Source organism: Callorhinchus milii, unplaced genomic scaffold, assembly GCF_018977255.1.
Source record: "Callorhinchus milii isolate IMCB2004 unplaced genomic scaffold, IMCB_Cmil_1.0 Scaffold2, whole genome shotgun sequence".
In the NCBI taxonomy this organism is placed as follows: Eukaryota; Metazoa; Chordata; class Chondrichthyes; order Chimaeriformes; family Callorhinchidae; genus Callorhinchus; species Callorhinchus milii.
Window position 1 is genome coordinate 125024335 of NW_024704743.1, and position 14857 is coordinate 125039191.

General features: G+C 46.5%; 1 protein-coding gene across 2 annotated transcripts; it reads right to left on the reverse strand.

Annotated features, from left to right (window-relative positions):
* Positions 1–2098: 2098 nt before the first annotated feature.
* On the reverse strand, positions 2099–14292 carry LOC103191078 (E3 ubiquitin-protein ligase RNF114). Of its 2 annotated transcripts, XM_042332304.1 has the most exons (7): positions 14112–14244; positions 9535–9685; positions 7884–7987; positions 7267–7366; positions 6204–6311; positions 2319–2502; positions 2099–2278 (listed from the first exon to the last, which is right to left on the reverse strand). In XM_042332304.1, exons 1-6 carry the CDS (start codon positions 14213–14215, stop codon positions 2347–2349), a joined length of 723 nt encoding a protein of 240 aa, XP_042188238.1. In that variant the 5' UTR covers positions 14216–14244; the 3' UTR covers positions 2099–2278; positions 2319–2346. The 2 variants fall into 2 exon arrangements, with proteins under 2 accessions (XP_042188238.1, XP_007910220.2); XM_007912029.2 differs by having other exon boundaries at positions 2099–2502; positions 14112–14292.
* Between the last annotated feature and the right edge of the window lie 565 nt (positions 14293–14857).

Consider the following 14857-nt stretch of genomic DNA (forward strand, 5'->3'; position numbering starts at 1 on the left):
TAATTCTTCTCAATAGTTGTTATTCTTCTCTTCCTGATACCTTTCAATCGATTTCAGATGTTCTGGAATTTGTGCAACTTCCTTCTTCCCGAAAGTGCTGGAGTTCACGACAGTTGATGAAACAGTCCAAGTCTGACAGATTTTAACCCCGAAACAACACATTTGCTTCACTACTTCATATCGGCACAAGAAAAGATGGCTCTTGTGTGGACGGCGCCTGATATGCTCTGTTGAAGGCTGAACAAAGTATAGTTTGGCCAAACACCTTTTATAATCGACTTTCCACAGGCAGGATGTGAATAAACTATCTTTCCTTTCTCACATCTATGAAGCAATTATCTCACATAAAAAAATAAAATACTATCTACAGAATTGTTATTATTGTAGAGGAACATGAATTGTTATAAAACCTGAATTGTTATAGCAAGCATCTTTAACACAAACATGAATTTGTTACAAGAAAACCTCTTCAACTAACTTATCCTCAACACAACACTTATTAAAACATGAGTTTGTTATGGACAAACATCTTCAACAATCTTTAGCTACAAAAACAAGTCACCTTGACATTTTTCTAGTTGCATCATCACTTTTAATCAAAATGGATTCTAATCATCATAAGCATTTCTAATCATTGATCAAAATAATTCTCTTTATTTCATGGGTTAACATATATTCACGATTTCAGTTATGAAGCGAGATCACAATAAAACTCCAGTTTTTTGTTTTGTTTTTTAAAAAAGATAACATTTAAAGTAAAGCCATCATTTCACAAAGAAGATCAAAACAAAATATTTCTCACATATTTGTATCATTCTGACAAGCTTCAAAATAACATTATTTTATAGCAGTGATTTGTGGGCGGGGGTGGGAGTGGGGAGGAGTTTAACATAGAATCATAGAATCTTACAGCACAGAACGAGGCCATTTGGCCCATTGTACCTGTGCCGGCTCTTTGAAAAGAGCTTCCAACCAGTCCCACTCCCCCGTTCATACCCCAACTAGTCCCACCCCCACAGAAATGTGCAAAATATAGCTTTTTCAAGTACATATCCAATTCCCTTTTGTAAGTTGTTACTGAATCTGCCTCCACCACCCTTTCTTTCAGGCCATGCGTTCCAGACCATATCAACTCTCTGGGTTGTTACGATCTGGAAATGTCTCCTCGTCTTCTCTCTGGTTCTTTTGGCAATTATCTTAAATCTGTGTCCTCTGGTTACCGAACCACCAACCAAGGAAACTCTATAAAGGGATTGGAGGCTTGTGTGCAGGAACAGGCTGGGTTCCCCAGTGGAACACGATTGGGTCTAATTCAGTTAATGGGGTGGGGGCCTTACCTTGCTCACCAATAATAATTGTACCTAATAGTTTTTGATGAAGTGACTGAGGGTGGATGAAGGTAGTGCAGTAGACATAGTTCATCTGGATTTTCAAAAAGCATTTGACAAAGTGCCACATAAGAGACTTACAAACAAAATAGAAGCCCCCGGTATTAAAGGGACTGTGGCAACATGGATCCAGAACTGGCGAGGAGTCAGGAAGCAGAGAGTGGTAGTAAACGGTTGCTTGTCTGACCTTAGTTATGAGGAGAGGTTAGAGAAACTAGGATTATTCTCCCCAGAGCAGAGAAGATTCAGAGAGGATTTAATAGAGGTTTTCAAGATCATGAGAGGATTTGACAGGTTGAACCGGAAAACTGTTCCCACTGTCATGTGGGTCAGTAACCCGAGGATTTAAGATACTTGTTAAAAGAAACAGAGGGAAGATTAGGAGAAATGTTTTCACCCAGGGAGTTAGAATCATAGAATCGTACAGCACAAAAAGAGGCCATTCAGCCCATCGAGTCTGTGTGGCTCTTTGAATAGAGCAATTAATGTCAATCCCACTCCCCAGCCCTTTCCCCATAACCTGCAAACCCGTCCTCCTCAAATACCCGTCCACATCGTTTTTAAAAGTAGTTATCAAATCCTCTCATGATTTTGAAGACATCTATTAGGTCCTCGTAACCTTCTCTGCTCCAATGAGAATAATCCCGGCCTCTCCAGCCTTTCATCATCACGGTCCCTCATTCCTGGTCCCATCCTCGTAAATCTCCTCTGCGCCCTTTCCAATGCCTTAACGTCCTTCCTATAGTGTGGTGTCCAGAACTGGGTATAGGTTATAAAATCCCCCTCAGTCACTGGGGGATTGGGTATAAAATCCCCCTCAGTCACTGTGGGATTCGGTATAAAATCCCCAGCTCTGTGACACTGGGTCTAAAAGTGATTTTACTTTATTGCTTCCCAGTCTAATTAACCCAACTCTCCTCAACCCGTTTCCCTGTTTGATGCTGATGCAAGGGAAAGGTCACTGGCTTTGCATCGAGGCCATGATAGCCATTTGCAGAGCAGCACCATCATCATCTTCTTCTTCTTCCTCTTCTTCCTCTTCCACTTCCTCAAAATCTTGGTACGAGGACAGCAAGGCATGCTGAAACATCACTTCTTCGTTTCCTTCATAATCCTGAAAAAAAGAGAAAAAAAAAAATCACTGGTTTGGCCTCAGCTGGAGAATTCTGTCCAATTCTGGGCATGATACTTTGGGAAGGATATCCAGGGCTTGGAGAGGGTGCAGAGGAGATTTACCAGAATGGTACTGGGATGAGGGACAGCAACAACAACTTGCACTCATATAGTGCCCTCCATGCAGGGCAGCGTCTCAGAGCATTCAACAGTGATGGAGCCTGACTCCGAGCTGGGGGGAGGGGGAGAGAGAGGGGGAGGTAGCCGTCTGTATGGTCGAAAGGACTTGAAAGAGGGGAGAGAGGGGGCGAGGCAGAGGGACGGAGGGAGAGTGTTCCAGAGTTTCGGGGCATAGTGGCTGAAAGCACGACCTCCGATGGAGGGGCAGAGGGTGCGAGGGACGAGCAGAGACTTCAGTTATGTGGAGACGTGAGAGACTGGGATTGTTCTCCTAACAGCAGAGAAGGCTAACTGTAGATTTAATAGAGGTGTTCACAATGATGAGGGGGTTTAATAAGAGTAAACAGTGAGAAACTGTTTCCTCTGGTGGGTGGGTCAGTAACCAGAGGACACAAACTTAAGATAATTAAATCTGGTCAAAAGAACCAGAGGGGAGACAAGTCAGAAGGTTGTGTGGGTTTAAGCTTCACGCTAGAACCTTGAATTCATATAGTCCAGGTTGATATTCCAGCACAGTGCCAGGGGCTGTGTTGCATTAGAATAACGATAATCCTTGCATTTGATACAGGACCTCATCACATTGTTGAGATGCCTCAAAGCTCTACACAGAATATACTGGAAAGTGAATTGACTATAATTTCTGTGTGAATCGCGGCAGCCAATTGTGTACCGCAGCGTCCCTACAAACAGCAGTGGATTGAGTGACCACATTATTTTTTGGGGGGAGGGATTATTACCCCGGAAAGTGATCCGCCAATTGACTAACAACAACAACAACAAAATGACATGTGAAGAGCGCCTTTCACGTCGGGAGGACATCCCAAAGTGCTGAACAGTCAGGTGTCGGGGCCCGAGCATGGGGGAGGGTGGGGTAGGGGTGAGGGAAGGCAGAGAGGTGGGAGGGAGACCAAAGGCACGATCGAAGAGAAGGGTCTTGAGATCGGCCTTGAAGAAGGCGAGGGAGGAAGCGAGGCGAAGGGACCGTGGGATGGAGTTCCAGAGTGTGGGGGCAGAGAGGCTGAAAGCCCGGCCACCGTTGGTAGGGCGGTACGAGCGGGAGACATGGAGCAGCCGGAGCCCGATGAACGCAGGGAGTGGGCAGGTTGGTAGGGAGACAGCAGGTCAGAGAGGGAGGAGGGGGCAAAGCCATGGATGGTCTTAAAGGTGAGGATGAGGATCTTGAACTCGATCCTCTGGGGGATGGGGAGCCAGTGGAGTCAGGCGAGGGTGGGAGTGATGGGGTCGGGCGAGGGTGGGAGTGATGGGGTCGGGCGAGGGTGGGAGTGATGGGTCACGGAGTCTGGTGCGTGAGAGTACATGAGCTGCAGAGTTGTGGATGATCTGCAGGTTGTGAAGGGAAGAGTTGGGAAGGCCGATGAGGAGGGAGTTCCCGTAATCGAGCCTTGAGGTGACGAATGTGTGGGTGAGGGTTTGGGGGCCTGAGGGGTGAGGCAGTGGCGGAGTCTGGCAATGTTGTGGAGGTGGTGGTAGGCAGTGCAACCGGGTTCCTACTGACTTCTGGTAAACAGAGGTGTTCAGAGAGAGACTCCCTTCTCTTTTCGATTAGAACCGCGGGATCTTTACTGTCCACCAGAACAGACACAGACAGTTTAAAATCTCATCCAAAGGATTTCTCTGGCAATGCAGTGCGCAAAACTGAGGCCCTCCTGATTGGCTCACGTCAGCGCCTCCGCACCTCAGGCGCTGACAGCATCAGCATCAAAGGCCGCACTCTCCACCTCTCAAAGCCATCAGGAACCTCGGGGTTCTGTTCGACCCTGAGCTGTCCTTTCTCTCTCATATCCGCACCACAACCGGCACCGCCTTCCATCACCTCCGGAACATCGCCAGAGACTACGGCACTACCTCACCCCTCACGCGGCTGAAACTCTGGTCCACACCTTTATCACCTCAAGGCTGGACTATGGGAACTCTCTCCTCGCCGGCCTTCCCGGCCCTCCCTCCACACTGCAGGTCATTCAGAACTCTGCAGCTCGTGTACTGTCCCGCACCACATCACTCCCACCCTCGCCCTCACCCTCACCCTCGCCCTCACCCTCACCCTCGCTCGCCTCCACTGGCTCCCCATCCCCCAGAGGATCGAATTCAAGATCCTCATCCTCACCTACAAGGCCATTCACGGCCTCGCTCCCTCCTCCCTCTCTGACCTACTATCCCCCTACCTACCTGCCCGTACCCTCCGTTCCTCTGGCTCCGGTCTGCTCCACATCCCCCACCCCAACCGCCCTACCATCGGTGGCCTTCAGCCTCTCAGCCCCGAGGCTCTGGAACTCTATCCCCCAATGCCTTCGCCTTCCTTCCTCCCTTTCCTCCTTCAAGGCCGGTCTCAAGACCTTTCTCTTTGACCGTGCCTTCAGCTCCGCTCTCGACTCTCTACCCCCTCCTCGCTCCCTCCCTTCCCTCCCCTCACCCTGACCATTTCCCCTCTCCTCGCTCCCTCCCTTCCCTCCCCTCACCCTGACCATTTCCCCCCAATGCTCGGGTCTTGACCCAACTGTCCAGCTCCTTGGGACGTCCTCCCAACGTGAAAGGCGCTCTATAAATGAAATCTTATTGTTGTTGTTGTTGCTCCTGCCTCACTGCCCTGTCAGCCTAGACCATGAACTCAAAGCCCCGACATGGGGCTTGAACCCACAACCTTCTGACTCAGAGGTGAGAGCCACACTGACTGAGCCAGGCTGACACCTCAATTTTTTTGTGTCATTAGGTAAACAGGATGCCTCCCTTCAGGGAGAGAGAGAGAGAGGGCATTCCATTCCGACAATCTCTCTCTGGGATTTCCATGTGTAGGGGGGATGTGGGGAATTCTCAGTTGGGTTTGGAGACTCTTGAGCAGGTGATGGGTTTCCGCGTGTGTCAGACACTCAGTTGGGGGAAAAAAACTGGTGTAGCACCACCTGGCAAAGATGGAAGTATCTGCAGCATTGTTGACACATTTGGGATCTGAGGTGCATTATGTACAAACACAGGTTTCGAATGAAAATCACTTTACGATGTAATTAATCAATAATTAACCAATTTCTTTCAGCAGTTGTTATTAACCCTCACACCTTTTTTAGCCAATTCTCCCAAAATGCAGCCACTTAAATCACTTTAACACGTGTTAATAATCCAGACACTTGTTAACAATTCTTGCATTTTATATATAACATCTATCATGCAACAACAACAATAAATTACATGTGCCTTTCACGTCGGGAGGATGTCCCAAGGGGCTGGACAGTCAGGGACTTGGATCCGAGCTGGGATTTGGGTTTGGGGAGTGGAGGGCGGGAGGGTGACTGAAAGAGGAGGGTCTTGAGATGGGCCTTCAAGGAGGCGAGGGAGGGAGCGAGGCGAAGGGAGAATGGGATGGAGTTCTAAGGAAGGGGGAGTAGCAACACTGGCACAGACTAGTTGGGTTGAATGGCCTCTTTGCTATCTGACCCAGGGGTGAAAGTGCTGCCCACTGAGCCAAGCTGCTACAGTTTCCCATCGATCAGCTGAACACCAAACACTTACCACAAAGTAATCGTATGAAAACCGGTGTCTCAGGTGCAGGTGGCCAATAAAGTTCCTGCTGAAATAATTTGGATCTCCCCAAGGCATGGAGACACACACAGGGCAGACCTGCGGAGAGGAGGCAAAGCTTTGTTGGAACAGAACCATCCTCAGTAAATGCAACAAAAATCAATCTTATAATTGAGGCCTTACTCTGTGCAACTTCAACAACAATTTGCTGTTATATATCACGACTTTCATGTCAGGAGGACAGCCCAAGGCACTGAAAGGTGCAACTCTCTGTATGAGTGGATTACACCTTAACCAGTGAGCTGATTGTATTGTGCTCCTCCCTACCTACAACAGTCAGGGATTTGCATCCGAGCTGGGGGTTGGGATTAGGAGGGGTGGAGGGCAAGGAGGGTGGGGCGAGGGAGTGACCGAAGGCGCGGTTGCAGAGGAGGGTCTTGAAGAAGGAAAGGGAGGGGGCGAAGTGAAGGGACTGTGAGATGGAGATCCAAAGGGTGGGGCAGAGAGGCTAAAAGACTGACCGCCGATGGTGGGGCTGGGCTGGTCGGGGTATGTGGAGCAGGCCGGAGCCTGCTGAGCGGAGGGAGTGGACAGGTTGCTATGGGGTCAGCAGATCACAGAGGTCGGGGGGGGGGGGCAAGGCCAGGGATGGCCTTGAAGGCGAGGATGAGGATTTTGAATTGTATCCTCTGTGTGATGGGAAGCCAGTGGAGTCTGGCGAGGATGGGGGTGATGGGGTCACGGAGCCTGGTGTGGGAGAGAACACGAGCTGCAGAGTTCTGGATGATCTGCAGCTTGCGGCAGGAAGAGTTGGGGAGGCTGACAAGCGTGGAGTTGGTGTTGTCAGCAGCCTGAAGGGGGGAAGCAGTGGCTGAGCCGGGCGATGTTGCATATAATTGCTATACATTGATAGCGTCTTTCACGTCGGCAGGAGGTCTCAAAACACTTCACATCGTTATCTCCTTTTCTCCACAATCTTCCTTATGATTTTCTAAGATACACTCAAGACACTGGGTTTCCAGTTAGCGAAATGATTCGGCAGCTCTGTACTTACAACAGGGAGAGAGTCATTAAAATGACATCTAATACAGTGATCCAATAAGTTGTCCTCCCCAAAGTTTGTCTCTTGGCAGTAAGGACAAATATAGGTGGACCTGTTTGGAGCCCAAAGAAAGAAGAATTAATTAGAGAGCCCAACATCTGTCTTAGCTGTCCTGAATACAATAGATATTAATAATCCTTGCATCTGATATAGCGCCTTATCACACTGTTGAGATATCTCAAACGCTTCACAGAATATACAGTCGTGGATTGAGTGACGACATTATTTGGGGGTCAGGGATTATTAACCCCAGAAAGCCATCCACCAATCAACTAACAACTGGGTTCCTACTTCCTGCTAGGTAAACAGAGGCGTGTGTGTGGAAACTAAGTAAGGAAACTTGCCTTGGGTTCCCGATGCCCGGGAATCGAATCCGGGTCCTCTCGCTTGCGAGGCGAGGGCTCTAACTGATATGTTGTGGAAACCCTGGAATATATGAATTAGTTTGCACTATTCAGCCCTGTGCCATTGCTGTTTACCACTCACATCCCATGTAGTGAGAGAATGCGCTTTCTTTCTAGCTATGTTTTATTTAGGGTTATTCCAGTAGCAGAGCAAGATGGCCTTACCCAGAGGCAGAGAGACAGTCTGACTGAGGAGAAGGTAATGGAATGTCCTCCTCTTTGCACTCGGCACAGTTTCTCATGTGATCTCTCATTTTGCTGAAATACACCTGAAGAAACACACAGTACACAGCTGTTATTCGGGTCCATGTGCATTTTGGGTGCAAGATCCTCACACTCATCTTCCAATCCCTTCATGGACAGGTCTATGTGGGGTCAGCAGGTCACAGGAGGAGCGAGGCCATGGAGGGCTTTGAAAGTGAGAACAAGGATTTTGAACTCTCTCCTCAGGGAACCTCTGTGAATAGTGACAGGGCTGATTTGATGAGCTGAATAACCTGTTTCTGTTTATGCTATGGTTTATGCTCTAACATGCTATGCTTTTGTGGACACAAAGGGGGTTATTTGATGTTTCTCAGCAAAAATACGAATATCATAGAATCATAGAATCATAGAATTGTACAGCACAAAAAGAGGCCATTCGGCCCATCGAGTCTGTGCAGCTCATTGAACAGAGCAATTAATGTCAATCCCACTCCCCGGCCCTTTCCCCATAACCTGCAAACCCGTCCTCCTCAAATACCCGTCCACTGCGTTTTTAAAAGTAGTTATCGGATCGGCCTCGACCGCCCTTTCGTGCAATGCCTTCCAGGTTCAAACAACTCGCTGCGTGAAAACATGTCTTCTCCCCTCTCCTCGGCTTCTTTTAGAGACTATTTTGAATCTGTGACCTCGAGTCACCGACACTCCCACCAGTGGAAACAGTTTGTCCCTTTCTAACCTATCAAATCCCCTCATGATTTTGAAGACCTCTATCAGGTCCTCGTAACCTTCTCTGCTCCAATGAGAATAATCCTCACCTCTCCAACCTTTCCTCATCATCACGGTCCCTCATTCCTGGTACCATCCTCGTAAATCTCCTCTGTACCCTTTCCAATGCCTTAACATCCTTCCTATAGTGCGGTGCCCAGAACTGGGGCAGTATTCTAACTGAGGCCTAACCAGTGTTTTATAGAGGTTAATCATCACCTCCTGACTCTTGTACTCTATGCCCCTATTTATAAAGCCCAGTGTACCATATGCCCTTTCTACAGCTTTATCTCCCTGTCCTGCCACCTTCAAGGATTCAGTTACCTGCACCCCCAGGTCTCTCTGTTCCTTCACCCCCTTAAGATTGTATTACCGCCTATATTGCCTCCCCTCATTCTACCAAAACGCATTACCTCTCATTTCTCCACATTGAAATTCATCTGCCGTAGTGAACCTATGGAACACTGCACAATGTGGAATCTCTCCCTGGAGGGACACATCCTGGTTACCTAATTCCGGAGAGTATTAGGCGCAGGTTGGCAAGAGCCAATGCTTGGGGGGGTCCCAGACTGTTTGTTGGGGTAACTTCTGGAGTCTAACCAGCAAAACCCACACAGCTTCTCATTGAGAGCGCTGGCTGGCCAGCTTTCCCACTGCTTGTCGCTAGGACCACCCTATCTGGTTGCAGGGCTAACATTTATATAGATGAAAGACGTCTCAAAGCACTTTACAAAGCTGGCTGGGTGCCTGAGCTCGGGGAGAGGCACGGATAGCTGAAGAGCATTGATGGGATGGGGGCATAAAGATATTCAAAAGCACAGCTAAACATTTGAGACATTTGACAAACCTGTTGATCACAACCCTTGCACTTTCCCTCTTGTTGTCTCATCTGCTGGTCCAGGCTAGTGGCATGTTTCTCCACAAGATCAATGGCTCCACGGCAAATAGGGCAGCTACGGTTTATGCGGAAATTTCTCTGATGGCAAGCTTGGCAAAAGCTGAAGAAAAAATATAATAATAATAATTATAATAATCTTTGTATTTGATATAGCGCCTTATCACAATGTTCAGACACCTCAAAGCGCTTCACAGAATATATCGCTCAAGTGTCCAACGCCTTGGGATGTCCTCATGATGTGAAAGGCACTATACAAATGCAATTTGTTGTTGTTGATCTTTAAAAGCAGCAGCATGCAAACGATGGATGGAAATACCTTCTTCCGTGCTGTAAATTCCTATAAATGATAATAATCCTTACATTTGATACAGTGCCTTATCACATCGTTGTGATATCTCAAAGCGCTTCACAGAATATATTGTAAAGTGAACTAACTTTGTGGGCAAAATGCGGCAGCCAATTGTGCACATCAGATGGGAGTCCTGTAGCTCAGTGGTTAGAGCACTCGCTTTGCAAGTGAGAGACCTGAGTTCAATTCCAGGCAGGACGAAACCTCGGGCAAGTTTCCTTACTCCACACAGATCCTAATAATAATCCTCCAAAACCAAAAACAATAATAAATTGGTCATTTTCAACCCACGACTGTTTGTGGGACATTGCTGTGCGCAATTGGCTGCCGCGTTCGCCCACAAATATACAGTCAATTCACTTTACAGTGTGTTCTGTGAAGCGCTTTGGAGACGTCGAGAAGACATGAAAAGTGCTATATCAAATGCAAGGATTATTATTATTATCAGTGTCCCACAAACAGTCATGGATTGAGTGACCCCATTTTTTTCTTTTGTAAGGTTTATTACCACCAGAAAATGATCTACCAATTGACTGGCAATGTGGTTCCTACTTGCTGTTAGGTAAACAGAAAAGAGAAGGGAGTTTCTCTCTCTCTCTCGGTGTCTTGGCCAACAATCCCCCAATAAGATTGGTCACTCACTCCATGGCTGTTTGTGGGGCACTGCTGTGTGCAATTGGCTGCCACATTTCACCCAGTCAGTTAGCTCACTTTACAATATATTCTGTGAAGCGATCCTGATGTGAAAGGCGCTATAGTAAATGTAAGGCTTATCATTATTATTATAGAATCATAGAATCCTACAGCACAGAAGGAGGCCATTTGGCCCATCGTGCCTGTGCTGGCTTTTGGAAAGAGTTACTGACTAGTCCCCACTCCCCCGCTCTTTCCCCAAAGCCTTGCAATTTTTTTCTTTTCGAGGATATATCCAATTCCCTTTGGAAAGTTATTATTGAATCTGCTTCCACCCTTTCAGGCAGTGTGTTTCAGATTGTAACACTGAATTATTATTATTATTATTATTATTATTACGTTGCCCCTTTTAACAAAATATATATATCTCTCTCGCACAAAATGGAAAAATTAGGTTATCTCTTCTGAACATAATTGTTAAATTTATGACGTGGCATCTGAGATTAAAGCAAAGTTCTGCAATGTGCAATGTTGAACTGTTCAACATCAATGGTATTTTCCTTTATAAGGATGTAATTGAAGAGATCATTGATATTGGATTGGCATATCATAGGGCAAAACACCTCTCCCCCACCCCCACTACCATCAAACTAACACACGTATTAAGTGTCCCTGTGCGTGTGAAGCTATTACAATTGTTTCCTCGTTGCTCCTTGCACTTCAATCTTCTCCAGGGCAGTCCAAGTCTGAAACTGACCTTTGCCACTTTGTAAATACAATAATAAAAATCATATAATAATCCTTGCATTTGATACAGCGCCTGATCACGTCTTCCAGACCTCCCAAAGAGCTTCACAGTATATACTGTAAGGTGAATTGACTGTATATTTTGTGGATGAAATGCAGCAGCCAATTGCACACAGCAGCGTCCCACAAACAGTCATGGATTGAGTGACCAAATTATGATTATTTATATTTTTTTTTGGAGAAATTATTATCCCCGGAAACGTGATCCACCAATCGACCAACAGTTGGGTTCCTATTTATTGCTCGGTAAACAGAGGTGTGTGGAGTAAGGAAACTTGTCCAACGTTTCGCCCTGCTGAGAATCAAACCTGGGTCTCCAGCTTGCGAGGCAAGTGGTCTAACCACCGGGCTACAGGACTCCACAATTTGATATACCACCTTCCACGTCAGGAAGACACTTCGAGGGGCTTCACAGGATTTAATGCGAAGCGTAGTGACTGTGTATTTTGAGGGCAGCCAATTTGCGCACAATGCTATCCAACAAACAACAACTACTAATTTTCATTTACACAGCGCCTTTCACCTCAAGTCTCAAAGCACTGGACAGTCAGGGGGTGAGGGCAGAGAGGCTGAAGATGGGGTGGAGCAGGATGGAGCCCGTTGAGTGGAGGGAGGGGACAGGTTGATATGGAGTCAGCAGGTCACAGAGGTAGGATGGCGCCAGGCCATGGAGGGCTTTAACAGTGAGGATGAGCATTTTGAACTTTCTTTGGGGGGTGGGGAGCCAGCGGAGGATGAGGGTGATAGGGTCACGGGTGTGAGATCCTGAGGATGAATGAGCCACAGTAGGAGACATTCTGCCTTTGTGACATGCTGCAAGGCATTATTCTACATGATTTTTATTCTACACAAATGCAGGTTTTTATCGATTCATACAGTTTTCAATACAGCAGTGATGGGTTAAGACTATGTTTCCCGTGATTCAAAGCACCGGTAAGTGTGGAGTAATGGAGGGCAGGAGCCATGTTACCAGTGAGGAGGTGATTAACACGAGTCGTGTGGAGAAATCTAAATGGTTTTGATAGGAAACTGAATGGGACTCCGGGTGGATGTACGACTTACATCGATTTTAAGATTTATAAAATAAAGTTGAGATTTACTGTATTTTTGGAACTCAATCCCCCAGTCCCTTCATCTTGCTCCCTCCCTTGCCGCCTATAACAACAACTACAACAACAACAACTTTCATTGATATAGCGTCCTTCACGCTGGGCTGTGTCCCAGAGTGCTTAACAATGGTGGAGCCCAATGTGGAGTCAGTGGGAGGGGGTAGGGGACCAAAGGCGCGGTTGAAGAGGAAGATGTTCAGGCGTGATCTGAAGATGGGGAAGGAGGGGTTATGCAAATGCAAAGGTTATCAATTGCCTTGTAAAGCTATTCTGAAATCTGCTGCTACCAGGGGATTTTGGTGGGGCCTTCCCAACCCTGGGTTAAAAATAAATCTCTTAATCACACCCTCACTTCTGATAAAGAATCTTAAATGTTATAATAATAATCCGTGTATTTGATTCAGTGCCTTATCACGTCTCAGAGACCTCTCAAAGCGCTATATTGTAAAGTGAAACAAACCCAAGTTCTGACAAAGAGTCGTGGCCCGAAACGTTGACTCACTTTCCTTTCTCCATAGATGCTGCCTGACCTGCTGAGGGTTCCCAGCGACTTCTGTTTTTGTTTCAGATTTCCAGCATCTGCAGTAGTTTGCATTTTGTTTATAATGTAAAGTAAATTGACTGTATATTTTGTGGGCAAAACGCAGCAGCCAATTGCGCACAGCAGCGTCCCACAAACAGCCGTGGATTGAGTAATCAATTAAAATTTTTTAATACTTCCCGATTGCCAATTCACCAACCTGTGGAAACAGCTCCTCCCTATTTAGTTTATCAAAGCCTCTCATCATTCAGAATGCTTCTCCTCTCACTCCTCTGTACTCCAGTGAAACCTTAATGTTGGCAGCAAAAACATCAGTGTAGTCCTGTAATGTATTGTTAGCAAACGAGGGGACCCGGGTTTGATTCCCGGGTACACAGCGAAACCTCAGGCAAGTTTCCTTACTCCACACACACCTCTGCTTACCAGCAGTAAGTAGGAACCCGGTTGTTAGTCGATTGCTAAATTGCCGGATAATAATAATAATTTGGTCCCTCAATCCATGACTGTTTGTGGGACGCTGCTATGTGCAATTGGCTGCCATGTTTCGTCCATAAAATATACAGTAAATTCACTTTACAGGATATCCTGTGAAGTGTTTTGAGACGTCTCAATGGCGTGATAAGGGGCTATATCAAATGCAAGGATTATTATTATTACTCTGACAACCAGAGGCTGAATGCAAAGCAGGAAAGTGACCCCAGTGTCTCTCTCTCTCTCTCTCTGTTCCTTATCTGTCCAGCACAACAGCTACTTGGGGTATCCTTATATAATAATAATAAATATTAATAATAATCCTTGCATTTGATATAGCACATTATCATATCATTGAGCCGTCCCAAAGCGCTTCACAGAATATACCATAAAGTGGATTGTCTGCATATTTGCGGGCAAAACTCAGCAGCCAATTGTGCACAGCAGTGTCCCACAAACAGTCGTGGATTGAGTGACCACATTAATATTATTATTATTAAAAAAAATTGGAGTGATTATTAGTCCCAGAAAACGATCCGCAAATCGACTAACAACCGGGTTCCTATCTACAGAAAAGACGCAATATAAATGTAATTTTGTTGTTGTCGTTACTCACATATGACCACATTTGGTTTCAATCGGTATCTCCAAAATCTGTAGGCAGACGGGGCAGTCGAAGTCTCCGGAATATTCCATGGTCTGGGGTAAGTAGCAGTTCATTTGGAGAGGAGACGAGAGGAAACAAGAAGAGAGGAAATGAGAGGAGACAGCAACACTGAAGTGGTGTTTCTACCGTTAAAAGGTGCCCTTTGGTTTTTCTTTCGTTTTAACCAATCGGGGAAATTCCAGGGGTGGGGCTCATTCACGAGAGTCTCAACAACAACAACTTGCATTTACACCGTGCCCTTCGCGAGGGGTAGCGTCCCAGAGGGCTTGACAGTGGTGGAGTCTGACCCCGAGCCGGGGACGGGGGGTGACCATAAACACCATCATAAAGGAAGGTCTTAGGTGGGATTTGAAAGTGGGGAGGGAGGGAGCAATAATAATAATTATAATAATCCTTGCATTTGATATAGCGCTTTTCACGTCGGGAGGACGTCCCAAAGCGCTTCACAGAACACACTGTAAAGTGAATTGACTGTATATTTGTGGGCGAACGCGGCAGCCAATTGCGCACAACAATGTCCCACAAACAGTCGTGGATTGAAAATGACCAATTTATTGTTGTTTTTGGTTTTGGAGGATTATTATTAGGCTCTGTGTGGAGTAAGGAAACTTGCCCAAGGTTTCGCCCTCTGCCTGGAATTGAACTCAGGTCTATCGCTCGCAAGGCGAGTGCTCTAACCACTGAGCTACAGGACT

Excerpts from the sequence above, each read along its gene's own strand:
- LOC103191078 (XM_007912029.2), bottom strand. The coding sequence starts at position 14,215 with ATGAACTGCTACTTACCCCAGACCATGGAATATTCCGGAGACTTCGAC. Across the intron at positions 7,988-9,534 it reads GCAAGGGTTGTGATCAACAG|GTGTATTTCAGCAAAATGAG; the intron begins GTTTGTCAAATG and ends GTGTTTCTTCAG. Across the intron at positions 7,367-7,883 it reads GACTGTCTCTCTGCCTCTGG|GTCCACCTATATTTGTCCTT; the intron begins GTAAGGCCATCT and ends GGCTCCAAACAG.